Raw genomic sequence first — 24055 nt, forward strand, 5'->3', positions numbered from 1 at the left:
CGGGCACCCAGGGCCACAGTCACCCCACAGGCATCCGCTGCCCTCCCACACCCCGCAACCAAGCTGCAGCAGGCGCCATGGGCTGTGTGGGCCCACTGCAGATGACACCATTGACGGAGAGTCAGATGCTAGAGGTCCCACTTGACCTCTAGCATCTGGAGGAGAGCAGGGAGACAGACGCTAAGTGTCAATTGGGACCTCTAGCAGTCAATGGTGCCTGCTGCAGCCAGGATGCAGGGTGGTCGTGGGCAGTGGGACCCCTGGCAATAAGCAGGAAACCCATGACAATGAGCAGGAAACTCCTGGCAATGAGCGTGGAACCTACATCATGAAACCCCTGTCAACGAGCATGAAACCCTTGGCAACGAGCATGAGACCCCTAACAATGAGCATGAGACCCCTGGCAATGAGCATGTAATCCCGGACAATGAGCATGAACCCAGAGTAGGAAACCCGGAGTATTGAAACTCAGAGCAGGAAACCCTTGGCAACAAGTATGAGACCCCTGGCAATGAGCATTAGACTCCTGACAACAAGCAGGTAATTCAAAAGTAATTAGGACACTTACTGTGGGGCAAAATTTGTAAGAAACATTATTGTGTGGGGCATAAAATGGTGTCACGGGTATAACTGCATGTGGCATAATGTGTAATGGGCATTACAGTGTATGGCATAATGTGTGGCATAACGTGTAATGGGCATTATGGTGTGTGACATAACGTCTAATGGGCATTAAGTGTTTAGCATAAATTGTAATAGGTGTTACGGTGTGTGGTATAACGTGTAATGGGTGTTACAGTGTGTGACGTAAGTTGCAATAGGCGTTACGGTGTGTGGCATGACGAGTAATGGGCAAATCCATCTGCCAAATACAGTGACATTCAATTCTGAATCAGCCCCATAGTTTAGAATTATCTTTTCTAATTAGCTAAGAGGAAGACTTGCTTCCTGTGTAACACACAGGATAAATGTGTGTAATTTCTTGTAGCTTTTCTCAGGCATGGCAGATGTAGGTTGGTACAATATATATTATTTGAATAAATTATTCCTTGTTAGATATTTTATTTGTCAATTAATGATCATTATTTCTTAGGTACAATGACAAAACCTCTTATAAGCAGGAATGTGTCACGCATGATTCATGCTTTCAGCTTTTCATTAACTTATCTGAGGCCAATAGAATAATCACAAGCATTAACAAGTTCGATCTACAATATCACTTGGACTGCTTATTATCGTCATAGCGGGAAACTCGTGCCCCTGCAGCCTATCTCACACAGGAAAAGCCTGTAGAGTGACTGCATTATGTAATATAAAAATAAATAATGAAGTAACTTTTATAAAATGTTGTGAGATTTTAGTGGGATGGATTTCACACTTTATTTTTTAGCAGATATCACTTGTAGGTTTGACACATACTGAAGTGTGTATATTCTCGGACGATTAGTATAGTATGCATCAGGGCCATCCAAAATAAGACAGGGGGCTAAATGCGGACCTTCACCTGCTCCAGTGGAGCTCTCTGACCGAACAACAGTTTGGGACATGATAGAATCGTTAGAATCTACGAAGGGTTTTAACAAAGTACAGGAGGGAAACATTCTTCAAAGGAAGAGAAGTAATAGAATTCAAGAACATACAGTACACTGAAACTGAATGGAGGTAGGTTCAGGGAAAATGTATGGAAAAATTACTTCACAGAAAGGGTAGTGGATAAGTGGACTAGCCTTCCGACAGAGGTGGTACAGTCTAAGACAGTAGAGCAATTTAAACATGCTTGGGATTGGCATATGGCTATCCTTACAAAGAACTAAGGATCAAAAAGGGTTGAGATTGCCTAAAGGATAAAGAAAAAGGGGAGAGAGCCAAGTGGTTCTTATTTGCCATCAAATTCTATGTTTATGTTTCTATGATCCGCCACTACACCCCGCATTTCACAATAGCGACTGTGGCGAGCTGCATGCACCCTGCTAGAGAGACATGCAGAGCTGAGGCAAAACCCTTGGAGTTGAAGCAGCAGCCTGCCCAGTTATTCCACCCCCAGGCTGCCCCCCAACCTAGCCCGTGGTCTCCCACCCAGCAGCAGAGTCATACACAGGGCAAACTATTACTGGAGACTGCTTAAAGGAGAAAAGGGACTATGCCATGAGCAGGATAGGGACCTGAGTAGTGATTGGTGATTTTATCTGAGGGACGGCAGGCACTGGTGACTGTAAATCAGGAGGCATCGTGTATGCCGGGGAAAAGGCAAATAGGATCTAGGAACAGTATCTTAGGATGAAGATAAAATAACTCAGAGTTTCCTAAACACCGCTACTACAGTTCAGGTTTTAAACATATTACTCCTTGAGTCCCGATGTTTAAATCAAATTGACTGAATTACTAATTATGTCACTTATGCTCAAGCATGGATATCCTCAAAACCTGAACTGTAATGAAGGAAACTCTGCCATAACTTGAGGATAATACAGACCATAGTGATTACCTGAAAGACAGTATCTGAGAATAACCCAGGGACTCTCCCCTGCAGACATAGGGCCAGATTCAGACCTTATCACTGTTGTGCGAATTCACTCAGCATCCGATTATCGAATGACTGCGCATGCGTATAACTGCAATGCGCAGGCGCATCACCAAACAGCGACAGGATGGTGCCAAAATTTTGATTGCAAAGTGATTGACAGGAAGAGGACGTTTGGGGGTGGTAACTGAGCATTTTCTGGGAGTGTCAGGAAAAATGCAGGCGTTCCCAAGCGTTTTCAGGAAGGGTGTGTGACGTCAGCTCCGGCCCCGATCAGCCTGTTTGTATCGCACTGTAGAAGTAAGTCTTGAGCTACAGACTGCACAGAATGGAAAAATCTTTCGATGGTGAGTTGCGAACGGATTTGCAGATGTCCGCTGTCTAGCAGAATTTACGCATGGCGTACACATGCATTCACACACTTGCACGGGGCGGGTTTTCATTCTCCCTGGGTGGTGACTATCTGATCGCAGACCTCTGCAAATTTGCAGCACAGCAATCAGGTCTGAATTAGGCACATCATTTCAACCTCAGTTTGCAGCATCTCATCTAGGTAAAATTGGCATCCAAAAATCATTCAAATATATTTATTTCAAAATATTTTCATTTTCTAATTTCTTAGAATAAGATTTACTCAGCAAAGAACCCTTACCTAATTGCTAGAAGGCTTACTGTGTGAGAGAAAAATTATGGCCTTCTGTTCAAAGTCAGTTCCTTAACACGACACTCCAAGAAAAAAGTTTGGACACCACCAGTGTACATGAATCACGACTAGTATGCACACTAAATCTGCATTTCTATTTATTGCAATACAGAACCAACTCATTTAATTAGTTCAGAATTAAACGGTCAAGTTTGTATTGCCATAAGTAGAAATGCAGGTTATCTTTTTCTTCTACCCCTTTTCCACTGTCGCATAACCTGGGTTATTGCCGGATCTACCCGGGTCGTAGTTCAGTGTAAAAGGGTCTTTAAAAAATAACCTGGTTGAGTGACCCAGGGTCGGACCCGGGTAAGGGTGCAGTGTAAACAGCGTTATCTGACCCGGGTTATGCTTAAAAGCATCTGTATACAGAGGTGCGCCTCAAGGGAGTCTCTGTGAAATGCAGGCTGGACAAGTGTTCAGTGTAAATGGGGCCGACCTGGGAGTAACCTGGGTTCAAGATGCAGCATGTTGGAAACCTGGATTGGACCTGGGTTTTTGGTGGAAAAGTGGTATTAGAAACTTTTTCGACCACAGTTTCCCAAACTCCACCATTACAGTCCAGATTTTAAGAATATCCATGCTTTAGCAAAGGTGGCTTAATTAGGACCTCAGTCAATTTGATTTAACCATCTGGACTAATGTTCGGGAAACTCTGTTTTGGACAATACTGTTTGGCTTGGGAGATCCCAGGTACCTGTGATCATTCATTTAAAATACTGTATATCTATGAAACAGTCACTTTAAAACCTAACACTAATACCCCTTTCAGAAATAGGGGGGTATTCAATTATCCGCAAATGTTGCATGCAAATTTTTTTCATGGTAGTTGGCCGTAAATTATAGCAAAAATGGCTTTTTGTGGGTATGTGCGCTCCCGTTTTTCAACCTAATCCCAAACGGGTTTCATGGGAAAATTCTTGCAATGAAAAGTGTAGGTGAAAATGGGGAAATCAGCATGTGCCCCAAAAAATGCTAAACTAACATTGGATAAGAGAAGAAAAGTGTATTAGAGATTACATTAAAGAGTTTTTGAGGACTTAAATTGGGAGGCAATCACGTTGCCGGCTGTCGGGATGCCAGTGGTCAGTATACTGACACCTGGAGAAATGCCAGCAGTCAGAATCCCGACCGCCGCCTGGATCTCCCACTTGGGTAGTAGTCCTGATTCCCTTAAATTGTCTGAAATGGCTGTTACAGTATATGCATTTTTTTTTTTTTTATGAGAAAATTATAGAAAGCAAGCTTTTTTTGTGCAAAATAAATGCTCTCATTACATTTGGGATACATGAAAATGATTATAACTATATTTTTGGGGTATTTTAGGGTACTTTAAAAAAAAAGTGGAAACAGACTGACTGCTCCCACCTGCAAGCCTAAAAAAACTTGTCCCACTCATAAAGCACCCCAATACCTGTACCATACCATGAATCCCAAATGCCATCACTTTGCACTTTTTTTACCCAAAAAATGACATGTCATTATTGGCCATTAAAAATAATTAAAAACTTCAACGTGCCTAATTAGTCATTAAGGGAGGTGTCCTAGGGGTTCTGGACCAAATCCAAACATTTTTACCTTAAAATAGGGATTGTTCACAACTTTTTACCTGCTCAGAGTAAGTAAAGTGAAATTTGCTAAAATATTATCACCAGCAAATTTTACCATCTAATTGAATAGGCTGTAATTGCGATTTGTGGGAAAAGTCCATTATCGCAGCTAATTGAACTGATTTAATTTTCTGAGGCATGCCAAGTTGACCCAGATCCTACTTATGTCTGAAAGGATCAGACCCGGGACTGTGACCCTGCAATCAACCATGGTTATTCCCAAGACTTGCAACTCAGGTTGGTGTCCCGGCTTAAGTCTGAATGGTTTAAAAACCTGGGTCGCGCCAAGGAAGAGCTGAGTGGCTGTTCAGATCTGCCTGGGGCTGTTACAGATGACCTCAGCAGCGGTAGATGGCAAAGGACAGCATTAATGCATCCCCTTTAAATTACTTCACACTGAATGCCAGGGGAAAGGGAAAGAAAAACCTGGGTCTGTAGTGTAGTGTGAAAGTGGTTCTCCGAGCTGGGACCCGGGTTACACCTGTGTTTAAAAACACGGGTCGAAAAGGGGTATAACTAAAGAACCATTATTATGTAGCTGTTGGAGGTTATTTTGTATCAAATGTCAAAGTAAAATTAAACTGCATGCCAAAGCTACAGCATCAGGATCAATGCATTCTACTGTCATTTTATTTTGTGATAAAAGATAAAATAAAAATATTTCCTCATGTGTGATATTCAATCAAATGATTGAATATGTATTTATATATTATTTTCTTGATGTATCTGGTATTATTCATGAAACAGCAACAACAACAAAAAAAAGTGACTATGCAAATTGCATTACCTGATATTTCCTCAATAATTCATTTGCGGTTGCCACATTGATCATTGTGTTTAGCGTACATTAAATTGTAAATGTACATAGTTATTGTAATTACCAACTAGACATTTAAAAGTACAGCATAATGACTTGGAGCCAACAATAACTATCATCAGCATCTTGTGCTTCTTTTGCCTTGTGTCATATGCTTGGAACTCAGCTGCCAATGACGGCAAGCAAGGATCAGTTAATTTCGGTTCCTGTCCACCCACCTGTTGCACACAGCCCTCAATGAGTACTGTACAACACAATGTACTAGAATTCAGGGAGGGCATTCATCACAGAAAATATTATGTTTAATAGTGATGACATCAGAGATTCTCTAGAGTGAAGCCCATGATGCTGCAGATGAGAACTCGGATCTCCCATAAATGTCAGGCCATACATGTATGACTGAATGCGCTGATGATGGCACTGTAGTAAAGGTAAGTACTAGATACATTTTATTGCAGTGTCTAGGAAATTATTATACAAGGGATAACGGGTTTCCTTACAAAATACACATTTGAATAGCTAAAGATAACATATTTCTCACACTAAGTAATGTTAATAAATTAATACACGTTATGCTTTTAACATACTTTGCTACTAGGATACTTTGGCTTACTTTTAAACTAATATAGTGTGACAATTTGGGGTAATTCGCTCGGTAGAGGGCTGGATTTGTGCAATGTCTAGATGTTCAGACAGAATCCAACACAGCTTTTCAGGTAAATAAATGTAATGGTGTTTTACTTCCAGCATGAAATCAGAAAGCAACACACGTGAACAGAAAATAACAAATGCCTAGCCCCTATTCAGGGTACTTACTCACTTACTCTTTGCCCCTCACTAACCTTGGGCAGCTAGTCTGCAAACACACAGTTCTCTCAGTCTTTTCAGAGTTATACCGCATTCAGATCACAAATGCCGGATCCCACCCGGTAAGAGAAACGTGTCCTTACCGGGTGGGATCCGGCATTTGCTCTGCTATGGTGGCTTTCCGACCCGGCAATATACCGGGTCGGTTGCCATAGCAGCGGTGGGGCGCAGCAGCAGCAGGACGGGGTTGGAGGCGGCGCTGGGAGATGAGCTCATCTCCTGCGCCGCCTCTCCCTATGCTGTGAATGGGAACCGTGTCGCATCGACGCGGCTCCCATTCACACTGCACCTGACCCGGTATTCAACCCGGGTATAATCCTTCTTTTATACCGGGTTGAATTACCGGGTCAGGCGACCCGCTAATTCCGGCAGAGTGCTTTCACATCGCACACTGACCCGTGTCGACAAGGCAATATGCCGCGTCGATACCGGGTTATTTGTGCGATGTGAAAGGGGTATGAGTTAGCCTGTTCTGGCTTGGCCTCTGGCTTCTCCCACAAAGTCTCAGGTCTGGATCCAGTCAGGAGAGGGGAGAGGTTAGGTTTAGGCTGCGGGGAAACAGGTAGAGTTAGGCTGCGGTAGGAAGGGGGGGTTACAGTTAGGCTGTGGGGAGGGGGACTTAGGGTTAGGCACACCTGGGGAGGGTAAAGGTTAGGCTGCAGGGGAGGGAGGGTTATGTTAAGTCTGCTGGAAGGATTGGTTAGGGTTAGGCACCTCTGGGGAGGGCTAGGGTTAGGCTGCAGGGGGGAGGGGGGATGTTTAGGGTCAGGTTATGGAAAAGGAGGGCTAATGTTAGGGGTTTTAAAGATAGAATACTTACCTACTAGAAGTCAGGGTCCTGAGCATTGGGATGCCGCTGTCGGTATTATAACCACCAACAGACAAAGCGCCGAGATCCCGATACCATCCCGTCTCAATCCTGTCTCTGACAGGTTGAATCCTGGTCTACTGGTCTGCTTGACTTGGTTGCACAGCTGCTCCCATGTACAGCTTCACAATCTGGCCTGCTTCCTTGTAGGTCCCAAGCTTGATGTTCTCCCCTGTCTACTCCAGGGTCAGACCCATGCCTCCTGACCTTCAGCAGCTACCCCCACATACTGAGCTCTGACTGGCATCCACATTGATTCTCCTCTCTGCAGCGTCTTCCACACTGACCCTACAATGCAGCCCTTAGATATGATCACACCTGGCTTTACTTCACTGGGCGGATCCCTCCATCCACACTCTCAACACGTGTCAATAATGCAGTTTATCCTCACACTGCCACAATACATAATAACTTTGTATGTATTACTATAATAAACACATTCTAAATGATATACAGGTTGAGTCTCCCATATACAAAATTCCAAAATATGGAATACTCTGAAACGCAGAATTTTTTCAGCGCAACTGAGACAGTGACAAATTTGCTTTCTGATGGTTCAATGTACACAAACTTTCTTTAATGCATAAAATTGTTACACATATTGTATACAATTATCTTCAGGCTGTGTATAAAGTGTAAATGAAACATAAATGAATATCATGTATGTACACAAACTTTGTTTCATGCATTCATAATTATCTTCAGGCTCTGTGTATAAGATGGATATGAAACCATAAATGCATTCTGTGTTTAGACTTGGGTTCCATCCCCAAGATACCATGTGCTTTTAAATGTTCCAGATGTGGGAATTGCCCTTTCCTACAGACTGGCAATACTTCTATCCACCCAGTGAGACATATCACACACAAGTAGAAACACAGGATGAGGTGTGGAAGGAAATTCATTATATACATGAATATTTGCCCATGCAAATGTATGTACATAGGAAAAATAATTGGTGTACTGTTTGTCTGTTTCCTTAACTCCATGCACCCAAATAACCTGGTTCCATCGGGAACATTTACCGCCAGGCCGGAGCAGGTAGACACTGCTTCCCCTCACAGCCATTAGACTGTACCTCGCATGAGTCATACTGTCCCAACATCAGTTCTATGGTGGTGAAGCTGGTGAAAACATGATTAAACAGTGAGGTGGGTAGTGTGATCAGATGTCTGTGTCTAAAGGGCATATTAGCAGACGAAATTTATTGCAAACATGTCCAGGTGTACAGTTATAATGTCGTGTCACAGAAACAGGTTTGGGTTTGGAGCACTGCCTGTGGTTGACATGCTTGGGTGGCCAAATTGTTGCTCATCTTGAATGTCTGTCCTGCCGTTATATATGGCAGTGCACCAAGTGCAAACCTGTTTCCATGATGTGACGTTATCACCGTACTCCTCGACAAGTTGGTGATGAATTTCAGCTGCTGATGAGCCCTTTAGATGCAGAAATCTGATCATAATGCGTACCTCAACTGATTTTGGGACAGTATGACTGATATGAGGCACAGTCTAATGGCGGTGAGTGGAAGCAATGGTATACCTGCTCTGGCCTGGCGGAAAAATTTGAATGAAAATGAGAACATTACACACATTATTTTACTTATTGAGCCACCCTCGTATACATATCAATCATAACACTGTGTAGGACCCTCTCGTGCCGCCAAAACAGCTTTGACCCATTGAAGCATGGACTCCACAAAACTTCTGAAGGTGTCCTATGGTATCTGACATTAGCAGTAAATCTGTTAAGCCGTGTAAGTTGCTATTTGGGGCATCCATGACTCGGACTTGATTTTCCAGCACATCCCACAGATGCTCAATTGGATTGAGATCTGGGGAACTTGGAGGTCAAGTAAACACCTTGAACCTTTGTCCTGTTACTGAAACCATCCCTGAACAATTTTTGCAGTGTGGCAGGACGCATTTTCTGCTGAAAGAGGCCACTGCTATCAAAGAATACTGGGGGCGATGTATTAAGCAGTGAAAAGAATGGAGAAATTAGTCAGTGGAGTAGTTACCCATGGCAACCAATCAGCATTGAAGTAACATTTATAATTTGCATATTATAAAATTATACAGAGCAGATGATTGGTTGCCATGAGCAACTTCTCCACTGGCTCACTTCTCCACTCATCGCTCCCACTGTTGTCATGAAGTACTAGTACATCGACCCCACTGTTGCCATGAAGTGGTGTACTTGGTCTGCAACAATCTTTAGGTAGGAGATGCATGTGAAATGTTAGCTCTAAACAAAGTTGCTCAGATCCTTATGCTTTCCCGTTTTTACTGCTTCCAACACATCAACTTCAGGAACTGTCTGCGCACTTGCTGCCTAATATATCCCAAACCTTGCAATTGTAACAAGATACTGGTTTTACTGTTATGACTGTAGATTAGATAGATAGATAGATAGATAGATAGATAGATAGATAGATAGATAGATAGATAGATAGATAGATAGATAGATCAAGCTCCACTGTTCTTTGGGAAAAATTGTATATATAAGGATTAGCGTACCACACACATTGTTGCTTTTTCAGACTGAGTTTCCAGATCGCTTCCTGCATTATTTTGCATATTAGAACTTAGAAGATGACAGCGTACACAGACCACATTAACAAATATGCTCAATAGTGACCTTACAGATTTTGATAGAATCAGTATTAGGCTTGGGGATTGTTTGTGAGCCAACATATCTGGTGCACAATTGCAGCATGCTTAGCCAGCATTTGTCAGACTGACATAAATTACACATTTGTTATTTCAACAGCATTACATTCACAATAAGAGTGTGTGTGTGTGTGTGTGTGTGTGTGTGTGTGTGTGTGTGTGTGTGTGTGTGTGTGTGTGTGTGTGCGTGTGTGTGTGAGAGAGAGAGAGAGAGACATAGAGAGGGGGAAAGGGGGAGGAAGGGATGGGGAGCAGGGAGTTGAATTAACAGAAAAACAAAGAAGTCTTAAAATGTTAAAGTTAAGCAAGAGAAATGATACTGCACAGTATGTGAAACATTTAAATTGAATATGAATGGAAATAGCTACAATTCTTGACAATTGTTTTTTTAAACAATTTTTCACAGTTTCAGTTTAATTCATCACTATAATTTAATTCAGGTGTCATGGAAAAAAATTAATGTGAGTCAGGTTTGTCACAACAAGAACTGGTTGGAAACCATGGCTATAAATGAATATTTAACCATATAAAAAAGAAAAAAGAAACAGTGTAATAAAGACCTGGTATCAGATGGAGGTATTGATAAGTGCTGAAGATTTAGCGTTCTCTGTAAGCAGGGGCTCATCTGAGTGCACGCTGTCGCAGCCTGGTTTGCAGGAGGGGATATGGGGCCCAGTCTCTGGACCATCATAGGACTGCTGGTGACCATAAGATTGTTGCAGCTGCCTTTTCCTTGTGACTTGCTCTGCAGACCAAAGCCAACACTCCCTGTAAACAAAGACAAACATAAAGCTATAGCAGGTGGTAGACTGACACATGACAGACCCTTCTTATTTACTAAGAAATGTTCATAATCCTTGTACAAATATACAAATCCACAAAGGTAACATAGTGAGGATGAGTTCCCTCATTAACATATTATCAAAGGCATGGGCGTAGCTCTAGTGGGTGCAGGGGGTGTCATTGCTATGGGACCCAAAGGGTTTTGGGACTATTGTAGTTGCATACCAATTTCCCAGATTTGCCAACTGGGTCTGACCCGCTGCCCAGCCTGAATGCAGTGACATTCCATGTTCAGTGAGAGGTGCCTGTAGTGAATGTTATAATGGTAACGGGGCACTGCAATTTGGTATAGTCTGAATTTGAAGGCACTGTAATGTTGCACAATATGAACTGGAGGCACTATAGTGTGGCATAATATGAACCAGGGGCACTGTAATGTGGCATAATATGAACTAGGGACACTATATATCATAATGTGAATCTGGATTACTGTGTGGCATAACATGAACTAGAGCACTACTATAGTTCGTAAAATAAAATAGGGCACTAATATGGGGCATAACATTAACTAAGGCTCTACTATGGAAAAGAACTGTACTACAGCACTCAGATGAGACAGAAAATGTAAAACTGCTGCAGAGAGGTATCTCTCTAGAAGCTTTGGGACAGGGGTCACTTCAAAATGTTGCTATCGGGCCAACAAAGTTCTGGCTACACCCCTGATTGCATGGACTCATTCTCACCATGTTATCTATTTTCTATTTCCAGCAAGTTTTGGCAGTATGAGCATAACATATATGAAAAACATTCAATACTATATGAGATATTACAGTTATGCCTATGCCATCTTTTCCATGACCCAGCATGAAATAGAGGTAACTACTGCTTTGTTATATTGAACTACATATTTCCATATTGTTACATTCCTCATTCATTTTCTGATGTGATTATATTCATTTGGTGTGCCAGCTACTGACCATCAAGGTAAACTATCCCACATATAGTGAATTCAGCTTTCATAGATTTTGCCACAGGTTATTGACCATTGTGTCTTAAAACAGACTTTGTTTTGCAAGTCGAATATTATTGGTGGGACCATTGCCTTTCATATGTCGGTCTCTATCACAACATACCAGATATGTACTGTACAGATGTGTCCTCATTCATCTTTGTCATACCAAACAACCCTTTTCAGCACACCAGATCGCGTGAGAATCTTCCATCGTCTGACGTCTTTTTTGCCAAAAATGCGTCTTAGTCGCAACGCAATGTGACTAGGACACACAAGAAGAGTGTGCTGATTACTTTCATAAACTACACTTGTATATCTGTGTGCGACTGGATCTCTTAATCTGTATACGAAGTGCTACAATGTAGCAGCCACAGCTTTGTTCTAATATAAGTTCTGTTCTGCTCCGTATACAGACTCAGTGACACACAATATATACAAGTGTCACAAATCAAATTAATCAGCATTGCTACTAAGACACATCTTTGTAAAAAAAAAAAAAAAAAGACGCCCAACGTAAGCAGAGTTGCATAGGACTTGTCAACTCACACCAGGCATTTCATGCTGCCTAGCATATTGAGGCTAGTTGTATGAAGACACATCTGTATATTGTTTATTTTTGCATACCTCCCAACTGCCCCAATTTTGCCGGGACAGTCCCGTTTTTTCACGGTCTGTCCCGCTGTCCCACCCATGGGTTGCAGTGTCCCGCGGCGGCGGGGCAGTTGGGAGATTACCCCCCGTCACATCGTCTATTCCCCCGACAGAGAGGGACAGGAGGCATGGCCAGCAGCTCAGTGAGCGCTGCTCATGCCCCCATAGTGACAAAAATGGGTGCGTGGCTTGCCATTCTGGTGCATGCTGTGATGCTACGCCCCCTTACCACAAGGCCACACCCTCTTACAGTGAGGCCATTCCCCCTTACCACAAGACCACATCCCCAATTTTGGGCATGCATTATTGTCCCTTCTCAGCTTCCAAAGAAGTTGGGATGTATGTTATTGTTATATACTACACAATTGTGTTTGATGCTTTTTAGTCTCATTTTTTTATGTAGACAATAAAAGGGTTATAGATTAGTAGGTTGAGTGCCCAAATTCTCTATAGTATAAAGAGTTGAGCTCCACACATAGGGGTCGATCCTATTACCCACAAAGGGTGAGATGTGCCGTTGCCGCGGAATTTGAACGTCACCAACGGTGACGGCTGACTTAGAACTACAGTGCTTGATGCCCTATGGGGCAGCGAGTACTTTTGTGCAAATTTGGGCTGCCGTTAAGTGCGGCCGCTGCCACGATGATTCGCATCCGCGAAATCATCGCGGCTAAAAGTGATTGACCCAATACTGTACATGTTGCTGTTTCTACAGCAGCAAACTTCTCTCTTTGCTATACTATTCTAATGGTCCATTTGCCTACAGGTTGTGCTAAAAATGTGAACTTTCAAATGCCCTGATTCGCTACAGTAGAGGTTGGTTTTGTGATACACATTGTAATGTACCAAGATTCTTAAATCCAGCTGCTTGCGCACAGATCAATGAGAAGCCAACAAATATAACAGGCTCAAACAAAATGTATCTAAAAATGAAGACAAGTGAAAAGCTTCAAATGTTAATTTGTGTTTTTAACACATAACTGATTATACCAGCGGTCGCCAACCCGTCGCTTGCGAGCAACGGGTAGCTCTGCACTGCTTCTTAGGTAGTTGCGGCGACGGTGCGTGCATATTAATATGGTGCCAGCCACGAGCCAGTTAGAGCTCACGCGCCGGCTCCTAATTGGCTGGCTGTCCACACCATATTTCAAATGGCGTCAGCAGCGCCGGTACTTCAGACCGAGGAGACGCGCTGTGGCTGCTAGTGGGCTCTCCTCTCCTCATCTCCTCCCCTCAGACACAGCGGCAGATGGCAGGGGGCAACAATTGTGAGCACTGATGTTGTATCTGGCACTGCTGGGGTGCATCACATGTATTTGGCACTGTGGGGGGGGTGCATTATTTGTGAATCTGGCACTGCTGGGGGGCATTAATTGTATATCTGACACTGCTGGGGGCATTAATTGTATATCTAGCACTGCTGGGGGGCATTAATTGTATATCTGGCACTGCTGGGGGGTATTATCTGTATATCTGGCACTGCTGGGGGGCATTATTTGTATATCTGGCACTGATATGGGCATTATTTGAATATGTGGCACTGCTGGGGCATTATTTGTATATCTGGCACACCTGGCAGGCATTATTTGTATATCTGGCACTGCTGAGGAGCATTAATTGTATATCTGGCATTGCTCTGGGGCATTAATTGTGTATCTGGCACTGCTGGGGGGCATTAATTGTATATCTGACACTGCTGGGGGGCATTCATTGTATATCTGGCACTGCTGGGGGGCATTATTTGTGTATCTGCACTGCTGAGGGGCATTATTTGTATATCTGGCACTGCTGAGGGGCATTACTTGTGCATCTGGCACTGCTGGGGGGTATTACTTGTTTATCTGGCACTGCTGGGGGCATGATTTATGTATCTGGCACTGTTGGGGGACATTATTTGTATCTGGCAGTGCTGGGGGGGGCATTACTTGTGTATCTGGCACTATGCAGGGGGCATTACCTGTGTATCTGGCACTACGCAGGGGGGCATTACTGTTGTGAGTCCAGACCCACTTTTGTGAGCCTACACCCACTTTTGTGAGCCCACACCCACTTTCACCGGAATGTGCGCGCATTGGGGAGAGGGGGTAGCTCTTCCAGAGTTTTTTTTTTCCCAAAAGTAGCTCACACTCCAATTAAGGATGGAGACCACTGGATTAGACCAGATCTTATTGGGACATTTTATGGACATACACAGATGTAGATAGAAAAAAAACATGCATAATAAATTGCCAAGCAATGGAAATCCATGCACACTACAAATGCATTATCTCAAAGCTGAGTTACACTGTTAGACGCTGCCAAAATGTAATTAGGCCTGAATGCTGCCAGAACATTTACAGCAGATATAACAGAGATGTGTTTTGTTTATACAGAACAATTGAAGACCTCAAGTTTATGTCTATGCTAAATAACTGTTTCAATATCCAATAAAATTATATAATGAAAGCGATAGCTGATTTGTAAACTGTTAGTAATACAAAAAATTTATTGTTATCAGCATGTATTAAAGTATTATCTCCTATATAATAGCCGAGATCTGTCACTCTGTGACTGTGTGGATAATGCTGGGTGTGGCTGGGAGATCCCAGTGGGTTAGCAGCAGGTCTATCACATCCAGTCCACAGCTGATTGGGCAAGAAATGCCCTCTCACACAGGTTACATCCAATGGGAGAGTCTGCTCTTTGGCTGCTGTGTGTTCCCAGAGCAGGATTAACAAAGGGATTGATGGAGCTGCAGCTCCAGGCCTACACCCCAAAATAGGCCCACTGCATCTGCAGCAACATACCCTCCAACAATTTATACACAAAAATTGGTACAAATTTGAAAAGGGGGGTAGCCATGGGTACAGGGGCATGGCCACGCCCCTTTCCCTATACTTTCAATGGAAGTTTGAAGAGCCAAAAATCGGTACAGACCATAAAAAAAGGTACTGTACCTGCTAAAAAGGTACAGTGTGAGGGTATGCCACTGCATCTGCAGCAAGTCTCTGCGCTGTAGATAGGGAGAAAAAGAAAATCCTTTTACTGCAGCGTCCTATGTCCTGCTGCCAGTCCGCCAGCCCCCTCCATCCTCAACAATCCCCACTCCCTAGCCGCGGCGCAGGTGGAACAAAAGCTGCTGCAGCCACCGGCATAGATGTGTATTAAGCGCCGCAGCGGAAGGCTTTCATAGCCCTCCCTGTGCCGCATACTCTTTCAGCACCGGAGCCTCGTCTGCGCATGATCTCACAGAAGTGCCTCCCCGCCACAGCCGCGCCCAGATCCCCAGAGGCCCTGACTCCGCAACACAGCACTTGGGCTGCCGGCCTGGATGCCCTGAGATGGTTAATGTAACAGATAGAGTGGTTGATATCACGGAGGGTAATGTCTTAACGCTGAATCAATGTAAAAGGTGACAGTGCTGTGCAGTGCAGTGGGTGCACAGCACTCTCACCTTTTACACTGATTCAGCGAGTTAGTCAGTTCTGCCAGCCAGTCACTATTGTTAGCGCCGGTGTCCCAACGCGCTGCATTACAGAGAAGTAGACGCACTAAATAAACTACAGCTCCCAGCAGCCCTTAGCGCCAAAGCATTCCGGTGCTAAGGCCTGCTGGGAGCTGTAGTTTATTGAGTGCATCTTCTTCCCTGTAATGCAGCGCGTTGGGACACCGAACTAACAATAGTGACTGGCTGCTTGGCTGCTATGCGAGTCTCCGCCAAAGGGAGGATAGCAGCTTAGCTGCTTCCAGGAGGAGAAGCAGGAGAAGCATTACCCACCCCTCCCCCACTCGCAGTACCTCCGGGCCCCATCCAAGGCACCCACACACACACCCCCTCCACCACCCGTGGTGGCTCCGGACCCCCTCCCCCACCCGCAGCACCCCAACCCGCACCAACCCCTCCCCCACCCGCTGCACCTACAGTAGCTTCGGACCCCCACCCATGGCACCCACCCCTCCACCAACCACTGCACCAGCCCCTCCCCATCTGCAGCAACCACCCCTCCCACACCTGCGGCACCCCCGGGCCCCCTCCCCCATTCGTGTCTCCCCGCCACTCCCCCAACCACAGCACCTACTAGGTGATTCATCAGACCCTGCGTGCACTGTTCACGCTACGACCCCTTAACCATCGCACGCCCTTTGTCCATGCAATATTTAACCACTCACACAATTATGATTGGAGGTAATGCTCCATATAATACAAATATTGCACGCCACAATGGCTTAAGGGGGCGTAGCCCCTTATGACGGTGTGAAGAGCGCCCGTAGGGAGCGATGAATCACCTAGTCATTAATAATTGCTCACTGGCAAATACAATATAGTATAGATAATTCAGATAATTTACCATGTACTTTGTAAGAAATAAAAATTTCTAAGAATTTAAAATGAATTTAGAAATAACACCATGGTTGTACAGATACCCACTCCAGGTTTCTGATGCAGTTGCTGATATTTCCCAAAAGGGCAACCATTGGTCTGGACACGTTTACTCTCTAACTTTGGTAAAACAGGAACACTTTTTACTTTAATTATGTTTTAAACATGAAAACACAGGTCTTTTATGCTGCCAGACAGATTGTATCTTACAGACTTTTTCAATTTAACATCTACAATAGCACTTTCAACTTTTCTCATAATGGGCCTGATTCCGAGTCAGATGCAAAAGTAGATGCAGCAGCGCTATTGGTGACCATCTGTCTGCAACTTAAATATTGCAGTTCACCAAATAAGGTTTATTTAGAGTTAGGCCAAACTTTCTTGCTCGCCTGGAATGTCCAGGGGACTCTTGAAATTTGGGCTGCTCTTCCAGGAGAAGAGGCCAGCCTCCTAAACTGTGTCCATGGCCTCAATGAAATGTGTGGTCTGGAGGCTTGATGAAGCAATTTGTGGTGAATTGCAGCAATGCAGTCCTTGCTCCCCTCAGTACAAAGCCACAAACCACAGCACTGTATAGCAGGAGGCAGAGCCACAATAATGGAGTTTCCAGCACAACATGCCCTGTACCTTCCATTTGACATCATTCTCAATTATAAAAGTTGGCCATTACTAGTAACAGAGTTATCCCCATCCAAGGTGCGTGCTCTGTAGTAACAGGCTGCACAGCCTCTACCTCCCCTGTCTGTCTATGCATGGCTGCCTCCTCGACACTGGCAGCAGTAGCTTCAGTGGGAGCTGCCTGCCAGACAGCTGCTTCCTGCAAACAGTAGCTGCATTGGGAGAGGACCAAACTCAGCAGATGAGACTTTCAATAGGGAAATTAGGGCATGGAGGAGTGATTGCATATATTTCATGTTAAGTAATACTTTGAATCAGGGGGGAGGGGTAAGGATTCAATGGTGTAAATTAAGATTGTTTTTTAATTAGACTGGGGGTTGTAATTAGGAATTTAATGCTGTGTTTAGTGTATGCTGGTCACTAATGCTGTCTATAATATATAGCAGTTGCTAAGTCTGTCTACAGTATATGATGGATGCTAATGCTGTCTGTAGTATGAGAAGGTCGCTAATGCTGTCTGTGTTATATGGTGGTCATATAGGCATTGTGATGAGTCTTTGCCCAAGGTGACAGAAAGGCTAGCTTGACCCATGAGTGCTAGCATACCCATAGCTACTAAAGCATGCTGGAAAATTACAAGCAGCAGTTTGACCTGGCATGCACTGGTGCAGAGAGAACTTTGGTGGTGGATGGGCACTTTTTGACATTTATCTGCTTATGTAATACATTTTATTACACTAACATGGTCCCTGAATGCTTGGATCTAAGGGTGTGACTGAGATTGGAAATTCTAATCTTTAATTGCAATTTTTAATAAGAATGTTTATATTAATTATGTTCATGGAATATTTCCTTAAAAGCCATACACATTTCATGAGGTCTAGACAACAGCTTCCTGGTACTACCATAAGAGTATGTTTGTATAACATTTAGATTGGCCACTTTTATATCAAAGCTACCTCTACTTATTTGATCAAAATTCCTTGTTGCCATCAGTATTTTAAGATTTTACTTTTTATTATTATTATTATTATTATCCTTTCTTTATATGGCGCAACAAGTGTTCCACAGCGCCCAATTATAGAGTACATAAACAAATCATCAAAACAGGAAAACAGCAACTTACAGTTGATGACAATATAGGACAAGTACATGGTAAATAAACATAGCTACATCAGCAGATGACACTGGAATAAGTATCAGGTGGTAGAAGACTGCTGGATTTGGTGCAGTTGAAGATTATTAAAGTAATAAAAAGGATAAGCACATGATGGAAGAGGGCCCTACTCGTGAGAGCTTACATTCTATAGGGTAGGGGTAGACAGACAGGGGTGACACAGATGGGGTACATAGAGTGCGTGGAACAGAGGGTTAGGATGAGATTTGGCTGGGTTTGGTGAAGAAGTGGGTCTTGTGAGCCTGTTTGAAGTTTTGTAGAGGAATTCCAGAGAAATGGGGCAGCACATGAAAAATCTTGGAGGTAGGAATGGGAGGAAGTAATAAGTAGGCAGGAGAGTCGGCGTGCATTAGCAGAGTGAAGAGGACAGGTGGGAGTGTAAAGGGAGATAAGATCAGAGATGTAGATGGGAGAGGAGTGGGTGAGGGCTTTGTAAGTGAGTGTGAGAAGCTTGAAATGGATTCTGATAGGGAAGGGGAGCCAGTGAAGGTCTTGTAAGAGAGGAGAGGTGGACATAGTGCGTTTGGTGAGGAAAATAAGCCAGGCAGCAGCATTGAGGATAGATTGGAGTGGAGAGAGGTATTTGTCAGGAATGCCAGTCAGGAGATTACAGTAGTCCAGTCTGGAGATGACCAGTGAGTGGATAAGAGTCTTAGTAGCATCCTGGGTCAGAAAGGGTCTGATCCTGGAAATATTTTTTAGATGAAAACGGCAGGTTTGCGAGAGGTGCTGAATGTGTATTTTGAAGGAGAGGGAGGAGTCAAGGATTACTCCAAGACAGCGCACTTGGGGGCTAGAGGAGATAGTAGTGCCATCAATAGATAATGAGATTGTAGGAGGTGAGGTTATGCGGGAGGGAGGGAAGATGATCAGCTTGGTCTTAGACATGTTAAGTTTAAGAAAGCGCTGGGACATTCAAACAGATAGCAGACAGACAGTTGGAGATACGAGTGAAGAGAGCAGGGGAGAGGTCTGGAGAGGAAAGATAGATTTGAGTGTCATCAGCATAGAGATGATATTGGAAACCAAAAGAACTAATGAGCTTACCTAGTGAGGACGTATAGAGAGAGAAAAAAAGAGGACCAAGAATAACAGCTTAGGGTACACCTACAGTTAGTAAAAGTGAGAGCTAGGTGGAGTCATGAGAGGAGACAAAGAATGAACGGTCAGAGAGGTAGGAAGACAGCCAAGAGAGGGCAGTATCACGCAGACCAATGGAGTGAAGGATTTGCAGTAGGAGAGGGTGGTCCACAGTGTCAAAAGCAGCAGAGAGATCAAGAAGAATAAGTAGAGTAGTGTCCCTTAGATTTAGCATTATGGAGGTCATTGCATACTTTTGTAAGGGCAGTTTCAGTGGAGTGGAGAGGATGGAAGCCAGAGTGGAATAGGTCAAGCAGTGAGTGTGAGGAAAAAAAGGAAGTAAGGCGGATGTAGACAATAAGCTCAAGGAGTTTGGAGGCAAAAGGAGGAGAGAGATGAGTCGGTAGTTGGAGAGAGTGTTTGGATCAAGGGTAGGTTTTTTAAGAATAGGAGAGATGAGTGCATGCTTGAAGGCAGAGGAGACAGTGACTGATGAGAGGGAAAGATTGAGAAGGTGGGAAAGATGAGAACAGGCAGAAGGAGAGAGGTAGCGGAGAAGGTGGGAGGAGATAGGGTCAAGTGGGGAGGTGGTGAGGGGACAGGAACGAATGAGGGCCATGACTTCCTCACCATATGCATGGGAGAAAGATGTCAGAGTTGGTGAGAGGGATGGGGCGGAGTGGTAAGGGATGGGAGGAGGATGGTTGCTGATGGTCAGGTGTGATGTGATGTCCTGATGTATGGAGTCAATTTTGGATGTGAAGTAAGTGGCAAAGGCAAGAGCAGAGAGTGAGGAAGGGAGATGAGTTGGAGGTGGGCAGAGGAGTGAGTTGAGAGTGGCACAGAGGCGCAGGGGTTGGAAGACTGGGATGAGATGAGGGTCTTGAAGTAAGACTGTTTAGCAAGAGAAATGAAGGATGAGAGAATAAGTATGGAATGGAGGAAGTCTGCCTTAGAGCGTGATTTCCTCCAGTGTTGCTCAGCAGTACGTGAGCATTTTTGCAGATATCTGGTGCATTTGGTGTACCAAGGTTGAGGTGTTAATTTGCGAGGGTGAATAGTGGTTGGTGGAGCAACAGAGTAAAGAGCAGAGGTAAGGGATGCATTGTATATGGAAGTGGCTTGTTCAGGGCATGAGAGAGAGAGAATAGGAAAGAGAAGTGAGTCAAATAGGAGAGAGAAGTGAGTCAAACAGGGAGGAAAGGATTGTAGTGTCAATAGCCTCAATGTTACGCCTAGTGATGGTAGCCTTAGGAGGTAGAGATGGAGAAGCAGAGAGAGATAGGTTAAAGGAGAGCAGGTGGTGGTCAGAGAAGGGAAATCAGAAATATCACAATGGTGAGTGAAGGCCAGATCCAGTGAGCTCCCATTCACATGGGAGGGTGAGGAGGTCCACTGAGAGAGACCAAGTGAAGAGGTGAGGTTAAGGAGTTTAGAGGCATGGGATTGTGTAGGGATATCGATAGGGATGTTGAAATCGCCTAGGATAATGGCGGGAATGTCAGAAGAGAGGAAGTGAGGAAGCAAAGTTGTCGATGAATTTGGAAGCAATGCCGGAGGGGGACGGTAAATGACAGCTACATCAACATCTACATATATATGATCAACATCTACAAATATATGATCAACATCTACAAATATATAAGGGGTCAATACACAAAGCTTGGGAGGGACCTGTTTTCTATAAGATCAGCACAGAGGACACGTGGTCACTCGCTTAGGTTAGAGGAGAGGAGTTTCCGCACATTGAGGCGAAAAGGTTTTTTCACAGTAAGGACAATACGTGTTTGGAATTCCCTGCCTGAGAGAGTAGTAATGGCGGACTCGGTTAACACCTAACATGTCTAAGAATGGTTTAGATAAATTCCTATTGGATAAAGATATTAAGGGTTATGGTGCATAGGCACGCATTATAGTTAATGTAACTAGTACTAATATAAAAATAACTAATCCTATAATAAGAATGCATAGGAGACCACAAATAGGTTGAACTCGATGGACAATTGTCTTTTTTCAACCTTAGTTACTATGTTACTATGTTACTCTAACATGGACTGGTTGGAAGAGGCGTATAGTATGGACCTCAAATGTAGAGAATGCAAGGGATGGATCTGGTGGTACGAGTTGGTAGGAGTAACTAGAAGGTAAAAGGACCCCAACACCACCCCCAGGTCGGGGGGGGTGTGTGTGTGTGTGTGTGTGTGTGTGTGTGTGTGTGTGTGTGTGTGTGTGTGTGTGTGTGTGTGTGTGAATGTGAGGCACTCAGCAGAGAGAGCAGGAGAAGTAGTGTCAATGGTAGTAATCCAAGTTTCAGTAATGGCTAGTAGGTGCAGGGAGTTGGAAATGAAAAGGTCGTGAGTGGGGAAAAGTTTGTTACAAACAGATCTGGCATTCCAGAGGGCACAGGATAGGGGGTATGAGTTTGTGGAAGAGATGTGAATGAGATTACCAGGGTTGCTGGAGTGATGAGGTGAGATTAACTTTGTGGGCAGGAATGATGAGAGAGTAGTGATGGTACGGGTGCCTGAGCTAGGAGGGGAAACTGCAGGAGGTGGGCAGGGAGGGAGGTCAGTGTGATGTGGATGGGGGTGTGGGGAGGTGTCAGGGAAGGGAGAGAGGGAGCAGGGCTGAGTTGTGGGATAGCAAGACCATGGGGCAGAGGTGAGTGAAAGTGGGGTAACAGGAAAGGAGGGGAAAGGAAACAGAGGGATGGAGGAGAGACAGAGGAGGGTAGAGAAGAGGAGGAGACTAGGGGGGAAGGATAAAGGTGTGAACAGGGGGCAAGATACATGATTAGGTAGTCACTGAGTGATGTGGGGAGTATAAGAAAACCTTGACATGGTGTTAAGCAGGTAAATAGGTTGAGGGAAACTGGAAGGAGTGGAGGCTGTAAGGGAATCAGAGCAGAAGGATTACAAAAATGCAGGTGAGAAAAGCAGTGTAGGCTCAACGGGTGTAGATTTAGTTTGACGTAAATCCAAGCGTAAATAAAGTGGGTGCAGAAATGTATTTGGACTATAAGAAATAAGAGGATTGTGAGAGAATTAAAAAGCAATGGTAATTCTGTAAGGTTTTTTTAAGTGTTTGTAGGTAAAATTGCATTGGCGCAGCTGTGCATAAAAAAAAAAACAAATTACAAAAATACAGATACAAGCATTTGTTGGTGAAATGGATGGTTTTTGAAATGTCCAAGTCAGGTAGTTCAGTGCTATTTAATAAGATGCAACAATCAGGAGGTGAGTGATATGAAGAGTAAGTGACTCACATTTGTTATTAGTTCTTCAGTTTTCTATGTTTTGTTAGATTGGTGTGCTACTGTTTTCCTACTTTTTCACTTCGATTGAATGAACGCTGCTGTTATGCATCAATTTTATCACACTTTACAAATATGCACACTTCGATAATAAATGCACAGCCAACCGGCTTTGCACAGCCTACAGGATAGAACTTACTGTAAGTAGAGAAATACTGCAAGTGAAACAAATAATTGGAATCTCCAACCACACCCCACCCCCTACAATGCCAGGCAGTAAATTACCTTACAAAAACAAACAGGCATACCACATAGATAACAACTGGGTCCATACAATTCAAAACTAAAGAAAGTACATCAGAATGATATACTACGCAATAATGTTACAATTTGCATTACCTAGCAGTATCAGCCTGGCCTATAGAAGTATAATGCAGCAGAATATGTTGGTAGCAGGGGCGTATCTAGAGAAGAGGGGACCCATGTGCAGTCTCCGGGTGTGGGTCCCCTCCTCTCCCGTCCCTCTGCCGGCAGCAGTCCTGTTAGCGCTCTTTCTGAGCAATAGAGACTCTGGCACAGTGCCAGAGTCTACAGCGCATGCGCAAGTCTCTGAAAAAATGTAGACTCTGGTAATGTGCCAGAGTCTCTAGTGCTCAGACCGAGCACTAACAGCACTGCTGCGGCTACCGGCTACGGGACTCGGGAGAGGAGGGGACCCACACCAGGACACCAGAAAGGTAAGTATATAGAAGAAATGAGTGGACTGTGTGCAGTGTGGCCCCCTCTGGACCCAGGGGCCCATGTGCACCTCGCACGCTGCACCTATTATAGATACGCCAGTGGTAGGTAGTTATAGGTACCTAGCAGTATCAGGAGTATAATGCAGCAGAATATGTTGGCAGTTGTAGTTATCTAGCATTTAATTAATAATTAATTAATTTAAATAATTTAATAATTTATTTAATGAATAAAACATAACAGTTCCAATTAAACTAAAGAACCAAGTGTGAATCTAAGCTGATGTTTAGAGAGCATTGATAAAAATAGTGTCCAAACATTCAAA

General features: G+C 44.0%; 1 protein-coding gene across 3 annotated transcripts in view; it reads right to left on the minus strand.

Moving 5' to 3' along the window:
* GLIS3 (GLIS family zinc finger 3) overlaps nt 1-24055 on the minus strand; it is an 800422-nt gene that overhangs the window by 432863 nt on the left and 343504 nt on the right. For all 3 annotated transcript variants that reach the window (XM_063913972.1, XM_063913970.1, XM_063913969.1), the window contains one exon: nt 10619-10826. In XM_063913972.1, the coding sequence (XP_063770042.1) occupies nt 10619-10826 (208 nt within the window). The remainder of the gene's footprint in view (nt 1-10618; nt 10827-24055) is intronic.

This window comes from Pseudophryne corroboree, chromosome 1 (assembly GCF_028390025.1).
Source record: "Pseudophryne corroboree isolate aPseCor3 chromosome 1, aPseCor3.hap2, whole genome shotgun sequence".
Lineage (NCBI taxonomy): Eukaryota > Metazoa > Chordata > Amphibia > Anura > Myobatrachidae > Pseudophryne > Pseudophryne corroboree.